Source organism: Brachyhypopomus gauderio, chromosome 3 (genome assembly GCF_052324685.1).
Source record: "Brachyhypopomus gauderio isolate BG-103 chromosome 3, BGAUD_0.2, whole genome shotgun sequence".
Lineage (NCBI taxonomy): Eukaryota > Metazoa > Chordata > Actinopteri > Gymnotiformes > Hypopomidae > Brachyhypopomus > Brachyhypopomus gauderio.
This window is the reverse complement of record NC_135213.1, coordinates 10,100,086-10,124,517: the sequence shown is the minus strand read 5'-3', so window position 1 is coordinate 10,124,517 and position 24,432 is coordinate 10,100,086. Positions and strand designations below refer to the sequence as shown.

General features: G+C 44.0%; 1 protein-coding gene and 1 long non-coding RNA gene across 3 annotated transcripts in view; one reads left to right on the top strand and one right to left on the bottom strand.

Annotated features, from left to right (window-relative positions):
- Positions 1–24,368, bottom strand: part of aatkb (apoptosis-associated tyrosine kinase b) — a 41,652-nt gene extending 17,284 nt beyond the window's left edge. The window contains exons 1-2 of one of the 2 annotated variants that reach the window (XM_076999396.1): positions 23,730–24,368; positions 3,367–3,500 (exon numbers count right to left, since the gene is read on the bottom strand). In XM_076999396.1, the coding sequence (XP_076855511.1) occupies positions 3,367–3,500; positions 23,730–23,811 (216 nt within the window). In that variant the 5' untranslated portion in view covers positions 23,812–24,368. Of the gene's footprint in view, positions 1–1,355; positions 2,088–3,366; positions 3,501–23,729 lie in introns of those variants that run through there. The other variant, XM_076999397.1, reaches the window with a different exon arrangement.
- Positions 558–4,780, top strand: LOC143510255 (uncharacterized). The gene is made up of 3 exons (XR_013129934.1): positions 558–582; positions 3,018–3,295; positions 3,395–4,780. It is a non-coding gene; the product is annotated as an uncharacterized LOC143510255 (long non-coding RNA).
- Positions 24,369–24,432: the final 64 nt, after the last annotated feature.

Genomic DNA, 24,432 nt, shown 5'->3' with positions numbered 1-24,432 from the left:
TTACGTAGCTGACTTCCTGTCTGCTATGTCAGTAGACCAGGGCTGGGGCTGTCTATGGGGCCTTGCTCCAGCACTACCAGGCAATGAAGCATCAAATAATGCATACACAGCCATTACACTTCCACATGATAAACTATCCAATAATGCATACACAGCCATTACAGCAACTTCCAGCTAACGTTAATTGCTAATCTAATTCTTTACTTCCAGTGCTCAACTTCTAATTAAAAGTGTACTTGAACACTTTATCCTGAGGTTCTAAGGACTTTTTCCTTTGTGTTATTATCTCATGTTTTGGTCTTATTACTTCATGCATGAGGAGTGATTATGATTATATGAAAGTTACATATAAGATTCTCAAAATGAATAAATGGCTCTGTTAATGCAATAACTTACAATGCTCTACAAATGTGCTGAATATGTACTGACATGTGTTGTGTGCCTTTATAAATTCTCCTTTTTATTCAGAATTGACAGTACATTACATTGACAGTAAGAAATTAAGCAATGTCTTATGCAGTTTAGGAGAAAGGAGGTATCCTCGCGAGAAGACAGCTGACACAAGGTCTTGCCAGGCTGAAGGTGGGTCATAATCTTTGCATAATCTTAACCAGATTTTGTGCTCTTAAACATTCAACACAGCAGTCTGCACTTTAATCCTGGTCTTAAATCTGAACTAAAATCTGATCTTAAATTGGATTTCACCCTACTTGTAGCAAGATAGTATTTTCTCACAAATTTGGCAAAATTGCAATGTCAAATTTAATATCTGCTTTTAGGAACTGTTCTCTATCCTCCATTAATCTGTATACAGAAACAGGTCATGAGGATTCGTGCTCAAAGACTTCAACCAAACTTGAATCACACTGTAAAATCATGAATTATAAAAATGTCTACGGAAGCTTATTATGTAAACAGACGTGATAGTTCTTTGACTTTCTGTGTTGCATTAGACTTGAAATGTCTTATTTCCCTCAACATGTAGAAGCAAATGAATTGCTCAACATATGGGATTCCTGTGAACAATGCATTCATTATGTCCATATTTCAGTCATGGAAAGACATATGGTGGTTAAAGAGAGTAAGTGAGAGAATGCATGGGGGAGAGAGAGAGAGGAAGGGAGAGAGAGAAAGAAAGAAAGTGATAGAGAGAGAGAAGGAAAGAGAAAGAGAGATAGGGTAAAAGAAAAAAGCAGAAAGCAGAAAGGGTAAAAGTAGAAAACTTCAGAACTTGGTTAACTATGTTCTCAAATATACCACAGAAAACTCCCCCCAAAACCATAAAAAATATACAAAGAGTCAGTGAATATTACACACACTGACCTCAAAAGGACAATGACAAATTCAAATCTTACCTCGTCCCATTTCTGATGCCCCACTTAACAGAGCTGCACTCTACCAGATGTGGGTCAATGTCAAAGCCCCAATGCCATGGACGTGCTCTCTGTGAGCCCCTGGGCATACTCCTGCACTCTGTGCCCTGTGGCCCGTGGCCCGTGGCCCGTGGCCCGTGGCCCGTGGCCCATCTGTGCTAGCTGAAGCTCTCTAGCTTCTGTTCCATGTGTGGAAGCAGGATGTTGTGCTGTCATGGTGGAGACATGCACAGTTGCACCTCTAAAGGAACCAGAAGCTGTGGCGTGAACAGGACCGTCCAGCTAACTTATAGAGAATGAAGGGAGTGTAGGGGAAGAGGGAAGAAGAAAAGAGGGAGGGAGAAAGGGAAAGAGAAAGAGACAGATGGAGAGAAGCATGGGTGGATGAAGGGAGGGGCAGGTTCTGTGCTTTTCCAGAAAGAAAAGAGACAGCAGCAGCTGTAAACAAGAGCCCTGTCCCCCCTGTCCAAAAGAGAGAGAAAGAGAGAGAGGGAGAGGAAGAGAGAGAGAAAGAGAGAGGGAGAGGGAGCAGGAGATAGAGAGGGGGAGAGAGGGAGAGAGAGAGAGGGAGAGAGGAAAAGAGAGAGAGAGAGGGAGGGAAAGAGAGAGAGAAAGAGAGAGGGAGAGGGAGGAAAGAGAAAGAAAGAAAGAGAGAGAGGGAGTGGGAGCAGAAGAGAGAGAGGGAGGGAGGGAGGGAGAGGGAGAGAGAGAGGGAAAGAGAGAGAGGGAGAGAGAGAAAGCGAGAGGAAGGAAGCATGAGAGAGAAAGAAAGCAGGAGAGAGAGGGAGAGAGAAAGAGAGAGGAAGAGAGACACATGGAGAGAGAGGGAGGGAGAGAGAGGGAGAGAGAGAGATGGAGATGGAGAGAGGGAGAGAGTAGGAGAGAACGGGAACGACTTTTCACATTCTGTGCTTATGACATCACTCTCTTTTCCTTCGTCCTTCCTTATGCCTTTTTTCACATGTGCACAGCAGACTCCCCCCCACCATATCCCTACCACCAACATAACCACAAATTCATGCAGTGTGTGCGTGCATGTGTGTGTGTGTGTGTGTGTGTGTGTGCGTGTGTGTGTGTGTGTGTGTGTGTGTGTGTGTGTGTGTGTGTGTGTGTGTGTGTGTGTGTGTGTGTGAATTTGAGTGTGTGTCTCAATATTAAGCATGTGTGTAATATTGTGTTTTAAGGCAGGAAGCACTTCAAGTAGGTGTCTCACCCTATTCCCCCTCCAGCCCCGCCCCCAGCCCCGCCCCAGCCCCACCCCCAACCCCACCCCCAGCCCCACCCCCAGCCCCGCCCCCAGCCCCACCCCTGGCCCTAACTGTTCTCCTTACACTTCCTGTTCCCCACAGGCTGTAGACAGTTGATGCTCCCATATTTCAGGATTAAAATACAAATGTCTAATCTGGAAATTGCACCCAGTGCACAGTCTGCACCATGTGTGAGTGAGACCATAAGTAGATGTGTATGTGTGCACGCATGTACTGTATGTGTATGTAGGTGCTTTTTCACCTTTGAATTTGTTGTGAACTGTGAGTTGAGAAGGTTTAGCATTTTCTGAAGGTCAGGTGTGGAGAGCAATTAAACTCCCTCTCTCTCTCTCTATCTGTCAAACTATTTACCGCTCTCTCTCTCTCTCTCTCTCAGTCTATTTGCCTCTCCCAGTCTATTTTCTCCAGTGCCTTGACCCACTTTGAGGTGCTGTCAAAAACTGCAGTGAAGGCGCACACTGTCTGGGTGGTGTGTGGATGGGAGAGCCTGCAGTCCCGACCCCCTCCTCTCATCCTGATACTTCAGGAAATGACACACACAGACGCTAAGCCTCAGTCAATACTGTATTAGTATATACAGCATTTGTCAAGGTCTTACCAACAGGCTCAGATGGGCAGGTTTACAGTCTTGCATTAAGGCTAATCAATGTCTAGGTAAAGTCTTATAGATAAAAGTGAATAACCATCACATTTCTTTGAGGAGGCTGTGTTGTAAGAGGTCTGACCTTAAATCCAATTTCGCCTTTCTTGCAGCACAGGCAGGCCAGCATGAGGAAGATGACGGTGAAGAGGCCCGAGAAAGACACAGCAACCACAGCCAGGGAGGACGACCAGGACAGCTCACTCAGCGGAGCGCCATCTATGGGAGAAGTACAGTATTACATAAATAAATATGTGAGTTTTCATTTTACAGCAGACAAAGGACAAGGGAACATAAGGAAAACCAGAGCCTAGGGCTTCGGGTTGAGCCTGCAAATCGTGCGGCTTATTTAAGCCCTGAGGTTGAAGATGGACGCAGCAATATAGAATGCAGCAGTGGGGACTCTACAGTCTGACCCAAAACAAGATGCTTATCAAAGAGCCAATTTGCCAAGCTGTGAATGCCAAACTACATATTTACAAGACTGGAGAGATTATTGGGCAACTTAAATGAACATGTCACACCAATTAAACTAATAAACAACTTGGTCGTATTCTAACGGATTACCTTCAGTTAATCTTCAGTTTGTTTGATATTAACTTATTAGCCATCCGTCATTTCATTACATGCAGTCACTTAATGAGACATTAAGTTCATTTAGGCAATAAATCTACTTCAGCTTGTAAAACACCATAATGAAGGTCGGGAGAGGCGGAGCAGGAAGATCTGGCACTATTGCTTTTATTCACCTGGGAGACGCTCCAGTGTGAACGAGACCTTGTACAAGATTAAAGCAGTTCAGCTCTGATGTGCATGCTGGCAGCGTAGTCTACCCTCACCCCATTCTTAAAGCAGCAATATTGCAAATCGTGTATCTTTTACTTTTCTTTAAAACTTTAATGTAGTGTTCTGACATTCAACCAGAATCCATTTATGATGCAACTCAGATGATGCAAGTTTGACAGTGAGCTTATATTCTGCAATATCACAGCAAATATTATAAGACTTTACTGATCTTATCACTTTAATGTGTTTGTGTATGAAAAGTCACTGTTACTGTAAGCTCTATCTGTAATTACATCCCAGGGGGAGCAGGGGTAAGATTTCATTAATTATTAATTAGCTTTAAAACTGAAAAACACATAAAGAGTGAGAAGCAGAGAGAAAGATATGAAGTATATGAGGATATGGGTATGTTTACAGTAACAAATCTGTAAACCTTGAAAGTCTTCTGCATGTATGTGTTCTGGATGTACGTGTTCTAGATGTACATGTTCTAGATGTATGTGTTCTAGATTTATGTGTTCTGGATGTACGTGTTCTGGATGTATGTGTTCTAGGTATATTTTCTGGATGTACGTGTTCTGGATGTATGTGTTCTGGATGTACGTGTTCTGGATGTACGTGTTCTGGATGTATGTGTTCTGGATGTACGTGTTCTGGATGTACATGTTCTAGATGTATGTGTTTTAGATGTATGTTTTTTGGATGTATGTGTTTTGGATGTATGTGTTTTGGATGTACATGTTCTAGATGTACGTGTTTTAGATGTATGTTTTTTGGATGTATGTGTTTTGGATGTACGTGTTTTAGATGTATGTTTTTTGTATGTATGTGTTTTGGATGTACGTGCTCTAGATGTCCATGTTCTGCATGTACATGTTCTAGATGTACGTGTTCTAGATGTATGTTTTTTGGATGTGTGTGTTCTGGATGTACGTGTTCCGGATGTATGTGTTCTGTGCACATTTTGTGAATTTCTACAGCTGTCCTCATCACCCTCAACAATCACTTTCATTCCCCACCCAAGTGCCCTAAGAAGTAATTAAACGTGATATGTGAGTGTAAATAGCCTGTGATATTAAACTGCGGAAGAGGTCTCCCATTGTGCTACAGAAGGAGCGTTCAGCTGAAAGCCCCAAATTTAGACCAGAGCAGTGCTAAGAGCTTCTTTGCAAAAGCAACCACATTCACTGGACTCCGGTCTCCAACATGAACACACTGTTTCAGGATATGAACTCAGTTCATATAGTTACATGCAAGCACAGCATGAGTGGGTGTGCGTGGGTGTGTGTATAAAATAGGATTTTTAAAACCAAGTGAAGGTGTTTGCAGCAGAGAGACTGGGCTGGGGGTGGGGCTATGTCATCTACTCTCTAGCTCCGTGTAGATTGGGCTGGGGGTGGGGTTATGTCATCTACTCTCTAGCTCCATGTAGATTGGGCTGGGGGTGGGGTTATGTCATCTACTCTTGTGATGGAAATTTTATGATTTCCATTTATGCCAGGCTTTCTTAGTATATATTAAACACATTAGATGTATAGGTTAGACCTCCTTTGCATATGTGTGTGTTAATCATGGCACTGAAGCCATCCTCGTGGCTTCAGTAGGCCTCAGATGTGTTTGCGTTCTCTCTGGACGGCCTCGGCTCTCTCCTAATCTGATGTTCCTCTGGTGTTCCTAAACTGACCTCGCTGGAGGCGCTGGCCGGTCCCCCCAATCTCCACTTGGAAGGGACCATGCCGACACTCAGTCCACCATGCCATCACGAGGATCCTGAGCGTGGAGGGGGCATGCGAGGGGAGAGGCCAACATACATCTGTCAAATCAGTGTTAATTATTTCATGTATTGTCCAATCACATTTAGTTAATTACCTCATGTTCACCTTGTGGACACCGTGTGTGCTTATGATTAAAAGTATAAAAGATGAGAGTTCGGAGTGGGGAATTAGCACTCTTTTGCAAACGCCTTGTGCATTTGTAACAGGGTTCTCTTGGAGAGGGGTCTCTGGGCTCTCTGTGGCAGACGCCTTGTGCGTTTGTAACAGGGGTCTCTGGAACTAATCCATACTTGCTTAATTAATCCATACTTGCTTAATAAATCCATACTTTGTTAAATAAATCATTGTACTTTATTATCTTACCCAACTGCTTCTGACTTTTATTGTGCTTACCATTTAAGGGTTTCAGAATTTCAACCACACTCTCTAGCTCCATGTAGACTGGGCTGGGGGTGGGGCTATGTCATCTACTCTCTAGCTCCATGTAGACTGGACTGGGGGCGGGGCTATGTCATCTACTTTCTAGCTCCATGTAGACTGGGCTGGAGGTGGGGCTATGTCATATTTTCTCTAGCTCCATGTAGATGGTGCTGGGGTGGGGCTATGTCATCTAATCCTTAGGTCCATGTAGACTAGGCTGGGGGCGGGGCTCTGTTATCTACTCCCTAGCTCCATGTAGACTAGGCTGGGGTGGGGCTTTGTCATCTACTCCCTAGCTCCATGTAGACTGGGCTGGGGGCGGGGCTTTGTCATCTACTCTCTAGCTCCATGTAGATGGTGCTGGGGGTGGGGCTATGTGATCTAATCCTTAGGTCCATGTAGACTGGGCTGGGGGCGGGGCTCTGTTATCTACTCCCTAGCTCCATGTAGACTAGGCTGGGGTGGGGCTATGTGATCTAATCCTTAGGTCCATGTAGACTAGGCTGGGGGTGGGGCTCTGTGATCTACTCCCTAGCTCCATGTAGATTGAGCTGGGGTGGGTTGATGAGAGACAGAAGCAGCTCTCCAAACAAAACATTACTGCCCGTTTGCAGTTTGCTAAAAATCACATGCCAAGGCCAGTGGAACAATGTTTTGTGGATGGATGATGTGAAAATAGATCATTTTGGAAAAGGAAAACGCTGCATTCCAGCATAAAAGCCTCATCCCTTCTGTGAAGCATGATGATGGTTTTGCTGCAACTGAGCCAAGACAGCCTGTCATCACTGACAGAACAACCAAATCTCAATTATACCTGCAAAGTCTAAAGGAAAAGGCCATGTGTCCATGAGCTGGATCTCAAGAGAACATGGGTTACGCAACAAGACAATAACTCTAAGAACACAAGACCAACACTGTTCTACCAATGACCAGTTAAAGAAGAATATTTTGTGGAAGGACCTGAAGCCAGCAGTTCATGGTAGGAAACACACCAACCTAACTAAGTTGATGCTGTTTTGTATTGAGGAATGGGTTAAAATATTTCCCACCCACGGTGCAGTAATAATTAACACAACTATTAACACTATTATTTGGAGTTACAACATACTCTGAAAGCAAAGGTTTGCATACTTTTGTCACTTGGATATAATAAAATGAATCATTTTCTTCAGTAAATAACAGTAATATTTCTCATTTGTCTCATTTGTCTTTAGGTCATATTTCTGCAGAAATATTGGAACTTCTAAAAGGTTCACAAACATGAATGCACCACTGTATGCCTCATGACACCTGAGCAGGTGTGAACAGCTCAGCAAAGCCACGTACAGCACACCGAGTAGTACAGCACACCGAGTAGCCACACACCGAGTAGTACAGCACACTGAGTAGCCACAAACCAAGTAGTACAGCACAAAGAAGTAGTACAGTACACTGAGTAGCCACACATTGAGTAGTACAGCACACTGAGTAGCCACACATTGAGTAGTACAGCACACCGAGTAGTACAGCACACTGAGTAGCCACACATTGAGTAGCCACACATTGAGTAGTACAGCACACCGAGTAGTACAGCACACCGAGTAGCCACACATTGAGTAGTACAGCACACCGAGTAGCCACACATTGAGTAGTACAGCACACTGAGTAGTACAGCACACCGAGTAGCCACACATTGAGTAGTACAGCACACCGAGTAGTACAGCACACCGAGTAGCCATGCATCGAGTAGTACAGCACACTGAGTAGCCACACATTGAGTAGCCACACATTGAGTAGTACAGCACACTGAGTAGCCACACATTGAGTAGTACAGCACACTGAGTAGCCACACACTGAGTAGCCACACATTGAGTAGCACAGCACACTGAGTAGCCACACACTGAGTAGCCACACATTGAGTAGTACAGCACACTGAGTAGCCACACATTGAGTAGCCACACATTGAGTAGTACAGCACACTGAGTAGCCACACATTGAGTAGCCACACATTGAGTAGTACAGCACACTGAGTAGCCACACATTGAGTAGCCACACATTGAGTAGTACAGCACACTGGGTAGTACAGCACATTGAGTAGCCACACATTGAGTACCCACACACCGAGTAGTACAGCACACAGAATAACGGCAGAGGGCAGCCACACCCATGACTGTTTCCCAGACTACAGTGAGGCTAAGACGAAAATCATTCTCATATGTTCATTCTCATTACACCCACACGAGACTGGGTGTGGACCAGATGACCAGATGACACACATACACTACACTACACGCACACAGGCAGTTGTGTAATCTGTGTTATTGAGTTTTGACTTAATGAAGCTCCCGGGGTGGGTGTGTAGGTGGGGATTGGGGGGTCTTAATGGTCTCCACTCAAACAGGGAATCAAGGCGGGGAAGAGAGAAAGTGTTCAGGTGATAAGCTCTGCAATGGAGGGAAGAACAGACAAGGCCTGGAAGAAATGTCAATGACTAGAATTTCCCAATAAACAGCACAAGAATATGGAGAAGGCCGTTACCTTTAAGAGCAGAGCACACAGGAGAAATGAACTACAACAACAGTGATACTACTTTTAGTGAAGTATCACTGCGAATTTTAATTATTTTAAAAGAGCACAGTGAGGTTGAAGCTAAAAGAACAGACACGTGTTCTCCTCCAAACAGAAAAACAAACCCAGTGCATTTGAATTAGTACAGCCTGATGATATTTAGATACCAGTTGTGTTTGTAGTAGTAGCTAATCAATAATCATTAATCAGTAGTAGTACTCCACAGGCATTGAAATAAAGCACGATGCTCAGAGAGAAGACAGACTCTCAAACACATTCAACAATCCTGACTCAGGATATGGTAGGAAAACATCTCCCCAGTTCTTAAAATATGTCTTTCTGGTTTCAAGGTTTAGAACTTGTGGCCCTGAAGAAGCAGGAAGGAAGAATTAAGGTTGCAAAACTTCAGCAGAAAACGATTGATGGCTACTGACAGGCTACTTAAACACACACAACCCCCCCCCCCCCCCCCCCCCACCACCACCACCACCACCACCACCAAAAATGACAGAATGTGGAAAGCAGAAGACGGAAGAGGGATGTGGTTGGAGGGTGTGGAGAGAGTTGGACTACAGCCAGTCACAAGCTGCGCTGGGGCACTGATCTCCACACATATGGCCAGGGACATTCATTCATACTCTCTCTCCCTGTCACCCTCTCTCTTTTTTCTCTCTCCATTCCCCCTCTCCTATCACTCTCCCTCTCTTTCTCCACCCTTTTCCTGTCATTCCTTCTCATTCCCTCTTTTCATCTCCCTCCAATCTGTAGGACAGAGACCAAATAATAAGATAATCTGCATACCCAAAGACATGACAGATACCCAGAAGTCTTACCCAGGGCCATTTCACTGCAGGCTCCAGACATTCAACATATAAATGTGTGTGGTTAAATAAATTTGTACTTTTAGGATATTTCTTGTTCATGCAGTCAACTTGCAACAGACAACCGAGTCTCAAACTACTGACTGGTCTTGTGAACTGAATCCATCAGGTACCCTGTGTCTCCATGTGTGTTTCAATCATACACTACGTGATTTCACATATTGGCTTTCTCTTTGGAAAAGCTCAGCAAAACTAAAGAAAATGAAACATAATACGAAATATTAATGTGAATACTGATCAGCTGCTCAGTTTAAAATAGTGGAGTCACAGGTCGTCATAGATGATCTACCTCATGTCCTACATGCTTGAAACTATCACCACAAGGAGCAGCGTTCATTAGTGTCTATTGGCAGAGTGGGTTTCTCTAAAAATGCGCGCTACTGTGAACGTGTCTTCTGTCACGTTTTGACTAAAAACCTATTTACAAGCATCAAACAGAATTCAAATGGATGCTGGTAATGATGTTTTGTCTGTGTGCTGCCATGGTCTGTATAATCAATGCCAGGTTACTTTTAGAATCAACAGTACGGGGCCTTGTTGCCATAGAGAGACAAAAAAAACTATCTTAGCCAGGGAGGTTGGCAGATGCTTTTTACAACCCTAGGAGTCATTCGTGTACACGCACGTAGGTTACACACTTCTACATGTACATGCACATAGGTTACACGCTTCTACATCTGTACATGCACATAGGTTACACGCTTCTACATGTGTACCCACACATAGGTTACACACTTCTACATGTACACACATATATGTTAAATGCTTCTACATGTGTACACACGTAAGATATACACTTCTACATGTGTACACACATGTAGGTTACACACTTCTACATCTGTACATGCACATATGTTACACGCTTCTACATGTGTACACGCACATAGGTTACACGCTTCTACATCTGTACATGCACATAGGTTACACGCTTCTACATGTGTACACACACATAGGTTACACGCTTCTACATCTGTACATGCACATAGGTTACACGCTTCTACATGTGTACCCACACATAGGTTACACACTTCTACATGTACACACATATATGTTAAATGCTTCTACATGTGTACACACGTAAGATATACACTTCTACATGTGTACACACATGTAGGTTACACGCTTCCATGCGTGTACACACACATAGGTTACACACTTCTACATCTGTACATGCACATATGTTACACGCTTCTACATGTGTACACGCACATATTTTATGCACTTCTACATGTGTACATGCACATAGGTTACACGCTTCTACATGTACACACATATATGTTATACGCTTCTACATGTGTAAACACACATATGTTACACGCTTCTACATGTGTAAACACACATATGTTATACGCTTCTACGTGTGTACACACGTTATACGCTTCTACATGAGTACACTCACATATGTTATGCACTTCTACATGTGTACACACACATAATAATAATAATTTAAAAAATAAGTTTATTTTTTATAGCGCCTTTCACATAGGTTACACCAGTGGTTCCCAAAGTGGGAGCTATTGCAGGGGGGGCGCGGATCTTGGAAGTAAAACATGAGCACATGTGTCAATATGGGGGGGGTGTGTGTAGGGGGGGCGCAAAAATATTCTCATCTACTAAAGGGGGGCACGGCAGAAAAAGTTTGGGAACCACTGGGTTACACGCTTCTACATGTGTACACCCACATAGACTACACACTTCTTTGCGTGTACATATGTAGACTACATGCTTCTATATGTGAACTCACACGCAGGCTACACTTCTATACATGTACACATACGTAGGCTGCACTTATGTGCGTGTACTCACCCGTAGGCTACTTTTCTACGCGTGCACACGCACGTAAGTTACACACTAAACTTTGTCAGTCATCCCCTCTCCACACTTTGCTTACTTAGAGCAGTGACCACGTATCTGGTCAGAAAGCCCATGATTCTAAGTGCAGTGAGGTTTCCCTGATGCCGAAGGACCGCTGCACAGTGGGCTGATATGGTTTTCACATTGGCTCTGGCCTTCAATGGGCAGCCTGCATATATCATGAGTGAGATTTGTAAAAATGTGGACAACCTTAAATCTTGTCCGGAGTTGCTTCCTTCAAACACTTGCCTCAAACATCATCCAGTAATGAATATTACTAGCCGTTGTGTAACATACGTTTTTATATGTGACAATGAAAACTGTACAGCAAAGCTGTTCTACAGGATTGTTTATGTAAAATGCACATTTGTGTAATCTTTAATTTGGAGTGGTGTAGGTGGCATGGTTGTGGATCAAGTGAATTCAAACTTATGAATGAGTTTTTTTTCTGAATATGCATAACTCCTATGAACTCTACAGCTGCTCATCCCTGTTTTTCTATTCACTTTTTTCCCCCAGACTCAGCTAATCATCACAGAGAGATACCATGCAACAGGACAGAGCAATCAATCTTTACTTACTCCAACATATATTCACTTACTCCAACATAACATTAGTTTCCACTAAACCATTTCATGTACAACAAAAAAAACTGCTTATTCTTGCCCTAGTTTGCATACTGTTGTCATGTGAGTGAAGTGACACTTTGGGTGTGAACGGATGGTGCAGTATGTTTGAAGACTTGTGTTCTGGTTGGTAGGGTGCATTACCTCAGAGCGATGGGTTAACCTGCTTAATGTGGCCTCTGTGTCTGAGGGTCAGGGACTCTGATTCAGACCCACAAAGGCAAAGGATGATCAGGAAGAACTAGCTCTAAAGCATAGATGTGTGGATAGTTGCACACACACACACACACACACACACACACACACACACACACACACACACACACACACACGAACACGCACACACACACACGCACACGCACACACACACACACACACACACACACACACGCACACACACACACACATACATACACACAAACAACTAAACTACAATAATAGTCTCCATTTGATTTTGCACACCATAGTCCACTGTGCTGAATGAGAATGTTCAGTCTTCCATGACATACAGCTGCACACAGATGAATGAACTCTGTTAGATTTAACCATTACAACAGCAGACCCAGCGTTTATTGTTGAATTGTCCTTTCTTGTTCGGGAGTCTGTAGATCTGATAATCTCTCAACCTTTTATGGGAGAAACATCCAAGCAAGACTGCACAGATAAGTCAGTTGGGAGCCAGGATTTATTGTGAGGATTTTGCATTTTCTCTGAAAAGACATTTATCCCACTTTCAAAAATTCACTTTTTTAATGACACATCAGAAATAACTGGTGCGTTTTCACTGAAAGATTTATCCAGTTCACCAGAATGTGTGTGTGTGTGTGTGTGTGTGTGTGTGTGTGTGTGTGTGTGTGTCTAGGAAAGAGAGAGAGAGAGAGAGAGAGAGAGAGAGAGAGAGAGAGCCAGATTCAATGGGTTAAAAAGAACTAATATTTTTAAATGTTCTTTGCCAGAGCTGATTTGCCAGTCAATAAATCTACATCACTGCACATGTGCAATAAGAACGATAAGTCTGAAACGGAAGCCTGTAAAATCGATTTGCTTCTCTGGGGAACCATAGAAATGGGCTCAGTTTAGCTCTGTCTATGCATACATGCTACCTTATCCATGCATACATGCTACATATACCCGGTCTAATCATAACAACAGGATTATACTGTACCACACACAGGCCCCTGAACTGCATGTGCAGATCCTGCAGAAACAACAGGAGATGCCATGCATTGTGAGTAAAAACACACTAAACACTATTTACATCTAGTTCCTCTCATGTTATTTGCTTCCTATCTCACCCCTTGTGGTTTACAAAATGTTGGGGAACCTAAAACCGATTAACACATCACTGAACACAGGTTTGTTTACAGAATGAATCTCCTGCATGGTATCCCCAGGAGGCCAATTACACACCAATGGAACTCGTTTAAATGTTTTAGAGCAAATGAAATCTTCTCGCTGACAAACTGATCCAGACAGACTTGACCTACACACCACAGGAACCCAATAAAATGTTACAATTGAGGTACAACTTGAGAATTCAGAGTTTTTAAGAAGGACTGAGTTAATCTTGGAGCAGAGAAGGTATCTTTACCAGCCATGCCGTGGGTGTAAGGGTCAACAGGAAGCAGTTGTGAGAGCTAAGTGGCCTTGGCTGTGTTCAGAAAGGTCACACCACTCAGACGTGTCCCTGGACCACACAGACCTGCAAACAGCACACCAGCATGACTCCGAGCTCAGCATCTGTGTCTGCTGCCAAGCTCCAGAGTAGCTCACGCTTTGCCTTGTTATCGAGCCCAGCAGGAAATGTTCATTCTTAATCTTCTTGCACGCTCAAGATCAGCGCGCCGAAGAGTCATAGTGTTCGATGGTCAGTGCTTGCGTAGGAAACCCAAAGCACAAAATGAAGGGATTTATATGAAGAGTTTCAATGAGTTGGCCGAGGTGGAGACACTGCAGTGTGCAGCCGAGCCCTCTTCTGCCCTGATCAATACATTCTTTGGGGTGGTGGGGTATCTGCTGGTATCAGCAGCATAGGGTAAACAGGGCCATTCTGGGCTATCGCTCTCTCTGGGTGAATGTAGTCCTTTCATTGTTAGTAAAAAATGGAATTATAGTCGCATCTTTAAAACAGTAAATCCTTCTGTATGTTTATGTATCCATACATGTGTATCTGTGGCTTCTAACAAGCGCTCTGGTGTTACAGTAATGGAGAGGGAGTTTAGCGTGATGATCCAGGCCCTGCCAGCTCTCTCAGGATCAGGCCTGACCTTTGATCTCTGGTTTGTACTGCAGCAAAGAGATACAGCTCAGTGCTCCACACACCCACACGCACTCACACACTCTCACACCCACCCACACACACACACACACATATACACACACACACTCACACACTCTCTCTCTCTCACACACACACACACACACTCACACACGCACTCACACACTCTCACACCCACTCACACACACACACACACTCACACACTCACACACTCTCTCTCTCTCTCACACACACACACACACACACACACACACACACTCACACACACACACACACACACTCACTCACACACTCTCTCTCTCTCTCACACACACACACACACACACACTCTCTCTCTCACACACACACACACACACACACACACTCACCCACCCCCCCCCACACACACACACACCCACACACACACTGACACACTCTCTCACACACATACCCATACACACACACACACACACACACACACACACACACACACACACACACACACACACACACACACTCTCTCTCTCTCACACACACATATCCATACACACCCACCCACATACCCATACACACACACACACACACACACACACACACACACATGCATGCATACACAGAGGCACAACCTGTTAGACATTTGGAATCTATTTGAATCAATAAAGTCTAATTTACTTTCTTCTGATTGGCTGAGGTTTTCTCATGCACAGATAAACATTCAAAACCAATAGAAGAGCAGCAGTGTTGCCATGGTCCACCAACTCACAGGTAGACCATGACTGGATGGCGTAAAGTATACATGCCTCTTCATCATCATTATCATCCTCACTATTCAGCTCACTGATTTCAAACAGACATGTATGTATAACCAGATATACATTACACACACACACACACACACACACACACACACACACACACACACACACACACACACACACACACCATCATTGTAGATGGTGCACACAAAGTCCCTACAGACACACATGTTGCATAACCATTGAGTGAGGGGGAACCAGTTAGCACATGTCGGTGTCATGCCGGCACTGTGTGTGGGTTGGCTGTCCCCTCCACCTGGGAGCCTCATCCTCACACCGCCACAAACGCACCACCCAGCAGCACAGCATGATGGAGCAGAGTGGTCAGTACTATGGGCACAGGAGCTTACCCTCGATTGTTCAATTAAAGGTTACAATTGTGAGGGTGGAGAGAAAGGGAAGGAATATTATAATGACATGAAGAAAGGCGAAACACAACCAGTTTAGGGTGCAGCTCCTAACGGACTTGTTTCATTTAAGAACTTCAAGCAAATGCCAAGCAATCAAGCAAATGTTTGTCTAGAGCAGTATGTTGGACTAAGGCTTCCTGCTCTGGGGTGAGTAAACATTTCAGGTTTGTCTAGGATATTTACTGTCCCATAAATTGCAATCAATGTTCAGCCAGTTTAAGATAACACATTCTTAGTGAACGTGGCTTCTCTCTTGGCGTTTAGAGGTGTTGGTGTGCTGCCTGTTGTGAAGGCTCTGAGAGCTTGTAGCAGATCCAGACCATCATAGCCCTTCCTCAGCATCTCTGCACTGGATTTCATCTGAGGAATGGGGGGAACCACTCCTCCGGAACCCAGCTTAGAGAGCAGCAACACACCAGAACCTGCTCCACACTCTAGACTCAACACTGCTGGTGAACGTCAGTCCACGAGTGTTTACTCAAAATGACCCACTTACCCTATCAATGCTGTTCTGTGGAGTCAGTTCTGTTGCCATGGTTATTGATGAGAGCTAGGTGATTATGTATGTGGAGTCAGGCGTCTCAGCTTGAACATAGTGAGCCACGGTTGCCATGTAGGAGTTACCATGGAGACATGGAGGTTTTTGGTTTTTGTTTTATATATGACAGGACATTTCAGAACATGACTCACACTGAAAGGTCAGGGCTGGTGAAGTATTGGACAGTGCATTAATATGCTCAAGATTCAGTCTGCTTCCAGCACCAACAACAGCAAAAGCACTTAAGCATGCTAGTGTGAGAGAGAGAAGACAGGTTTACATAACGGCTCCCTCTCTGTAGAACACGTAGGAGATGAGAGGGAGTGAGGGAGTGTTCTCTCTCCCACTGCGTCTGCATTTGCTCTGAGTTGTATGTTTATATGTGTAGGACTGCAAGGGTTTATTGATATAGACCAATAAACCAGAAAGAGAGAAATGCAGGAGGAGGACTGAAGAGAAAGGGGAAGAGCTGAAGGGGAAGGGGGAGGGGCTGAAGAGGAAGGGGGAGGGCTGAAGAGGAAGGGGGAGGGGCTGAAGAGGAAGGGGGAGGGGCTGAAGAGGAAGGGGGAGGGCTGAAGAGGAAGGGGGAGGGGCTGAAGGGGAAGGGGGAGGGCTGAAGAGGAAGGGGGAGGGCTGAAGGGGAAGGGGAGGGGCTGAAGGGGAAGGGGGGGCTCTAAGAGTATCTTAAATTAAATTTACACAATTTTCCATTTTCCACTAGAATAGTTAATGTGCTAATGTTTGATTTTTTAGCTGTACTAGAGCTATGTATATAGGAATTACTGGAAGCCATTTCACCTGAAACCTTTCACAAATACATATGTAAATATACATATATAAATATATTCATCTAAAAGCAGCAAATGGCATTATCCATTTACATTTTTTAATATTAACAATTTTGTAAACTACCATGTATAACAAGTATTTACATAGACATGTGTGGCTTTAACATTGTGGTTTAGATTTTTGTAAGTTTACTGTAATCTATAAAAATGAAAAAAATTACATTTGTACTGATGCAAACACACTCTGTTGACCACGTTTAGTAAACTTACACATGTGCCCAAACAAGGAGGTACACAGATAATGCACAGTGATTGTAACTTTTAAACATCTATGAATGGCTTATGAATCCACACGGTGTGGGTTTGTTTCATTGGCTTATGTGATCGAGCTGCAGAATTGCCTGTCCCGCTTCTATAAATCCTGCCGTGGATTAAATTGAGTAACAAATATTGGAACTATGACATCAGTGTCACACATTATGATGATGTCATGCTATCACTCGGTCCTGCCTATTTAAACTCCATTTCCCAGGATGCCCCAGTCAGTCAGTGGAATGCCTTCCATCTAGTTCTACCTATCCAGTGACTAACTGGTGATCCACTTCTCTCTAGTACTAATTAATTCCACCTGTTCCTTATGAAGCTTATGTTTATGTGTATGTCATTCTCCTATTACTGTGAGAGTGCATATGAAGCAGGATCCATGTTCTGTTTGCTCTCTGCTTGTTTTCTGTCTATACTAAGAACACCCCCTTTGGCCAATGTTTGCTTTCTTTTGGTTTTGATCCCTTTCTGTTAACGCTTCTGAACTGGCCCAATATCAGTAAAGTTTTACCATCTAATTCAATCTGCAAGAGTCTGCACATTTCATCACAGAGAACATCTGCTGATAAACACCTGCTGCCAAGCATCTGTGATCATAACTGTGCACTGCTGTCTCCCACCTTTTAGTCTTACACACACACACACACGCACACACACACACACACACACACACACACACACACACACACACACACACACATTCAAACCAATGTCAAATCTTCTGACACTGCTCTTACTGAATGCCTAGTCATATCACATTGTCCCTCTCTTTCTCATACACACACTCACCAACCAACATAAACCATAATGCTCAGCTGTGTTTAACCTCTGCAGTTGCTGCCAAGCAGTTGCAGTTAGTTTCACAGTCTGCAGTTGACTTACCCATTTGGGTTGTACCATTTCCAGCATTCAAAGGCTTTGTGTAGTCACTGGTCCATGATCCACTGTGTGTGTGTGTGTGTGTGTGTGTGTGTGTGTGTGTGTGTGTGTGTGTGTGTGTGTGTGTGCGTGCGTGCGTGCATGCGGGTGTGTGTGTGTGTGTGTATGTGTGTGTGTGTATATGTATATGTTTATATTCAACACTTTCTACAGCTGTGCACCACAAGCAAATGCTTAGGATTTGATCAGTACTGTAAAAAATGTGTTTATGATGTATATTACCAAAATTACAATACAAGGCCTGCATACATTTGCTCAAATTTGCCAGCTCACATTCTTAACAACTCAAAAGGTCCAGCCAATACATATAGGCCTTAACTAATTAAATTTAACATATGCGTTAAATCGAATGATGCTCATAATGATTTTATGCATAAATGTTTCTAACCCACTGATGCCAGAACTATCCGTGGTGCTGAAAGTGCAGCACAGCTGTGGCAAAGGGAAAAGGCGAATCCCTTTTGGACATGTCATGCCAGAGACTTTTTACATTATTTCTGGCTTACTATAACAGCCAGATGGCAGGCAATGAAGACCCGGAACAGCCCAGTGCTCTGAATTATGTATTTGAGCAGATTTAGTGTTTAGGGCAGCCATTATACCTCACGCCAAACTCCCCATGTCTGCAATCTGCTCTCTCAGCATCCTCTACGGCCCTTTGCATGAGTGTGTTTGTGTGTGTGTGTGTGTGTGTGTGTGTGTGTGTGCGCGGAGTTAGAAGAGTGATGGCCATCAGTTGCTCTATCCACTGGACTGCTCAGTGTGTGCACGCGCATGTACTTTGACTGTGTAAGTCCTCTGTTTTCACAGTCACTATAACATTTCCACAACTAGGACTGACAGGAGACAAATCCTGTTAGAGATGGAGAGTGTAATAGAGAGACATGTCCAGTCATATCCAGTAGGAAGACCAAAGACTGTGTTTAGTTTTAGAGAAGCGCAGCCCAGTGGCTCAGGCTGCTGCCTCAGTAGTCTGACTGGGGTTCTCTGAGACTGCAGCTGCCCAGACTTTGATGGTGAAGAGTGGCTATCAGCCTCCGCTCCTCCACAGTCATGTGTCTGTACTGTTTGAGGAGATCATCAAGAATCAGCATTAGCATTAGCATTAGCATTAACCCACAGATATACCATCAAAAAAAGGTGTGATTCTGCACATTTTTCTCATTATCACATGTGGCAGAAGGGTATAAGCAAAGCAGGACATCTTAGTCTAGCAGGAGCTCATTCACTGAGCTGGACCACGTGAACTGGAAGGTGAAGCCCATCCACTCAAAGTGTTTCTCACCTCAGATGTATTGAGCAGTGTTGACATTTCCTTCACCCTTTGACCTCTGCTCTGCTATGAGCAGTGAGCCCTGGTGTTTCTCTCCCGTATCAGACACGCTGACTCACAAAACATGAGAAAAGCATCGACTCTGACTCAGCTATGAAGTCACGAGAACAATCACATTGACGAGTTGTGCCTTGTACTGAGGCTGAAAGTATGCTAACAGATACATGTCTGCAGTGGATCTGCATGTATTTCTCTGGTTCCCAGTAGCACTAAATCCACATGCTGGCAAATGTCAAATGTCTCCCTGTGCACGCCCTGTGCAAAGTGTAAAATCTCTTCCTGGACAGCAGTTGTTAGACACACAAACACACACATGCACATGCACACGCACACACACACAGACACACAAACACACAAACACACAGACACACACACACACACACACACACACACAGACACACACACACCCACACACACACACACACACACACACACACACACACAGGCCACACACCATTTTTTCTAAGGAGTGTTTTATCACTAGCTTTTTCATTCAGTTCATATTTACAGATGGCTGTGGCACTTTACTAGTTCAGACTGACAGCTTCATCATGGCCAAGCAATAAGAAGAGACTATGTACACACAATGATCACTCCATGATGTCCCCTACTCAGACTTCAACAGCAAAAACTTAGGTTTGTTGATAAATACGCAGTTGATATTTTAATTGGCAAGAGGGAGCTACTAAAAAATTTATGGGATAATATTACAGAGATGGATAGAGGGAAGGAGGAGGGAGAGAGAGAGAAAATGTTTTTCTCTAGATACACTCTTCCTGTTTTCAGAATCAATTACCCTCCACCATTTTCTGCACACTCCTACACTCTGTACACACGCACAATACAAACACAAACAACACAAACACAAACAGTTCTTCAGCAGGAGTGACAGAAGGATGCTCAAACCTGGAGAACAGTAGTTTCTGGAAGGAGATAAAGGCATCAAAACAAAGACTGTTAGCCCATCTGCAGGAGTGGTTCAGCCTTGTCACACTTTGCTGAAGAGCATAAAATCCAATAAAAAACCAGGCACATGTGAAGGTTCATCCTAACAATGGTGTTTGCGCAGCTGTGTGAATTATAAGCAGAGTTGTTAGCTAAAGTGAAATGTATCACAATTACAGTGAAATCTGGAGGGGAAAGCATTCTTACCGTACACCTGCAACTCAACAAATCTTCATAGATCACACTGCCACATACCACCTTGTAACCTGATTGCCATTGTTTACATTTAAGCCAGCGCTCTGTCTCTTGTTTATCTCATAATCATGCAGATATCCTGCTCCTATACTTTAAATGCACACACACCAGTCCCCTTTTTTACTGCCACAGTTCCCAGATCAGCTCTATTCTACAGCACTCCTCAGGTCTGTGTAGTATAGCCTGTTCCAATTCTAGCAGGATCGCTCTTCTCTTTCCTTTTACCTTGCCCTGATGTGTCTTCTGTATATGACGTAGTGTCTCTCCCTTTCTGATTAAGGTCTCAGAACAGTTAGTTCTCAGCTGAAGAGGACACTCTTCTCTTACCCAACACTCTGATCCAAGGTCAGTGCAACACTGCATCCAGACGTGGGTGGTTAAAATGAGGAAGACAAATCCGCAGGTCATTATATTCCAGAAGTGTGCCAACTAAATGATGCGCTGATTACAGGAATAGCTTAAGTTCCACTCCAGTTTAAGCCTACAGGTCTAGGAAGGCTTACAACAGCGGCTGGCTGAGTAAATACCCAGTACGGAATCAGAGACGGGACGGTTGCCAACTCTGCCGGTAAGTACCCATCAGCCCTTTCTGCTGCACAGTGATGTCATGAGCATTATCTTCAGCTGTCCACATTCTACTAAAGGAACAATATGTAATACCTCTCTATCTCTCCCTCCCTCTCACTCTCTCTCTCACACACACACTGAAACATACCCAACCACCTATTTTTTCTCTCTGTAATCACAATATCTCTGATTCTTCCCATATATCTCTCTGTCTTACACAAGCAACACATACACACACATACCTACATGAACAAGGAACAAATTCCTTACAATATCTTCTGAAAACTTATCTCTTTTCATCTTTCATCAAAACTCTGAAGAGGTGATGTCTTGTATAAGTGGTAGACAATTTGTTTGCAGGAAGTTGTAAATGTAGCTGTATTACTAAAGCATACTTATTTGGTTTGGTTTCTCCTGGCTGGTGGGCTGTTTTGAAAATGCCAGTACTTTTGCAGCCCATTAAGAAAAGCTGATACGCATCTGAGTCATTTTCTACACTGTCTAGCTTTGACTCACCAGAGTGTCTCATCCTGTAAACAGTTCAAGCAGCGATATGTCATGGCTGAACAACTGTGGTCATACTTCTGAACTCAAGCCAAAGTCCCACTGGTCCTGGGAGAGGGGATCAAAATCCTCCCTCTGAGCACTGTCATGCCCTCGAACAAGACACTTACCCCAAAACTACTGTGAAGCCACTGCAAGGCTGGGTCCTGCAACCGTAGCCCTGCACAGTACCGAGTACAAGACGTAACCAATGAAGATGAAAACAAAGACTAATCCACCTGCATATGTGTCATGACTGATGTGCCATTGATTCATACTGCATAGACTCCTAAGCTGCTACGCTCACTGGAATTATCCAAGTGCCAAGTGAAGACTTGCACCTTAAAAAAATGTCCAGGCTGAAATAAACAAATCAGTAAGCCTGTCAGCATCGATGAAGCTAGGAGACATAGTCCCTGTCCTAAATAAATGAGAAAGTGAGACTGAAGAAACTGTGACACTCCCAGAAATCAGCAAGGCCCCTACGGCCATGACCTGTCTTCTCCTGTCTCCGCCCCTAGACCCGAGCCTCATCCCAACTGTCAATCAACCCAATTAGAAGCACATGTTAAAGCGAGCCAATGGGATTTGCCCCAAGCTCTGATAGGTCGCAGCTGATTTGCCCCGAGCTCTGCTAGGTCATAGCCGTAACAGCAGGAGGAGGTGACAGGAAAATGACCAGTGGCTCACCCTGACACATGAATGTCTGCACGGGTGCAGGGGTGCAGACTAAAATCACTCACTGTCACTTCTGTTCCTTTCAGCTTGGCAAGGTGCACACCGACTGGGGCCAGAACCGTGGAGCCAGGAAGCAGCAAATGTGTAACAGGCTGCAATGTTCTACTGAATCACAGAGCAGGACTGGCAAACCACCGCTCCATCGAGGCTTGCAAGCCCACGTGGTCACCAGAGGAACCACTTATAGAAGAATCAGGCACAAGTGTGTGTAGTGAACTTGGATAGAGAGGAATAATCACCAGTGATAAGCAGATGAAAGGTGACTCCCTGATACAGGTGAGGGACATGGGCAGTCACAGACTCATAGTTTGCAGGGGATAATCATGACTTGGAATCTGGGATGCAGTAAGATGAAACTGAGAGATGAACACATCAGACTCAAGTATAAGTGATGAACCTTCACATTTCCTGAGTCACATGCAGAGATAATGTGTAGATATTGTGCAGTGGTAGAATATCACCAATCCCTCAGAGCCCAGCATCGATTGTTACATATTCTACAGAGCTACCAAGGTTTTAGTACTCGTCATGTTCTAGTTCTTGTCATCGAAACTTAATTAATTCTCCTTACTCACACCACCCCAGAGGGTAAAGAGCCCTCTCTAATTACAGATGACCATTCATACCAAGCCACCAAGACACTAATCTCCCACCCCTCAACCCCCCACCCTCATATTACTAAAGACACAGAATGTCATTTACTCGAACTAGTATGTCCAGTGGATATATATGGATATCTCCTATATTAAAGGAGATATTTCTAAACACATCTTTAATTCCTAGATTATCTGGAATAATTATATATTTTTTTCTCTCCGTATGTAAAACAGTCAATTAAAACATGCAGATATGGACCAAACGCCGACGGGGACTGCCCACGGTGTATAAACATTCTGAGAACGGCACTGTTTCAGATGCAAACAGCATCCACCTAAATAACTGCAGTTAAAAATTTCTCATAAATCGCATTCGTGATGTGCGGCAAAAGAAGCGTTTATTAAATAGGCCACGTGTTATGCACGTAACAACAACATTTTCGTCTTGTGTTATATTTTTATTTGGGGGGAAAAACTGTGCCTACAAACGAAAAGAAATAGATAGACTCACCTGAATCGAAATGTGAGCTCAATGCGAAGCTGGGATTGAAATACGACGCAGACATGATCATCAGCACTAGAGCAGCGGACATCCTTTTAAACCTGAAGGTACTGGTAGGTTTTGCATTAAAACGTACAACAGATGTTTGCCGGATAAATTAGTATTGTCTCTTACAGAGTGTTATTTATTCGCGTGCCAAACGGCTATTGTCACGTCTGCATTCGCCCACATTTTATAAGGCTAGAAAATAAATAACGAAACAGATATGGTCGGATAATTCCAACGGTTCCACCTTCATGTTAATCTTAGTCAACGCCAGCCGTTAGCTTTTATTTTCAATATTCCACCATTCATTCCTGCGAAGGCTGGATTATCGTTGCGGAGACGCCAGCGAGTAGACCGTTTGTCCGTGGTACGCGAATATCTGTCCTCCTTATTCGCTGCACCAAACGACGCGCAAGTCCGATGGACCATTCCTTCGAATGCCAGATACACGGACAACAGAAAACATGTCAAAAGCGAGACTGTCCAGTGTCCAGTATAATATGATTGTACCTGGCCGTAGTTTCACCGTGAATTTGGCGGGAGCTGTCCAGTGCTGAAACAAAGCGCCATCTTGCTCGCTGTTATTCCAGAGTCCCAGAGTGTATTCTGTTCCGTTTCGCTCAACACTGCGCTGGAATCTGATGGGGGAGGGGATGCGCCAGAACAG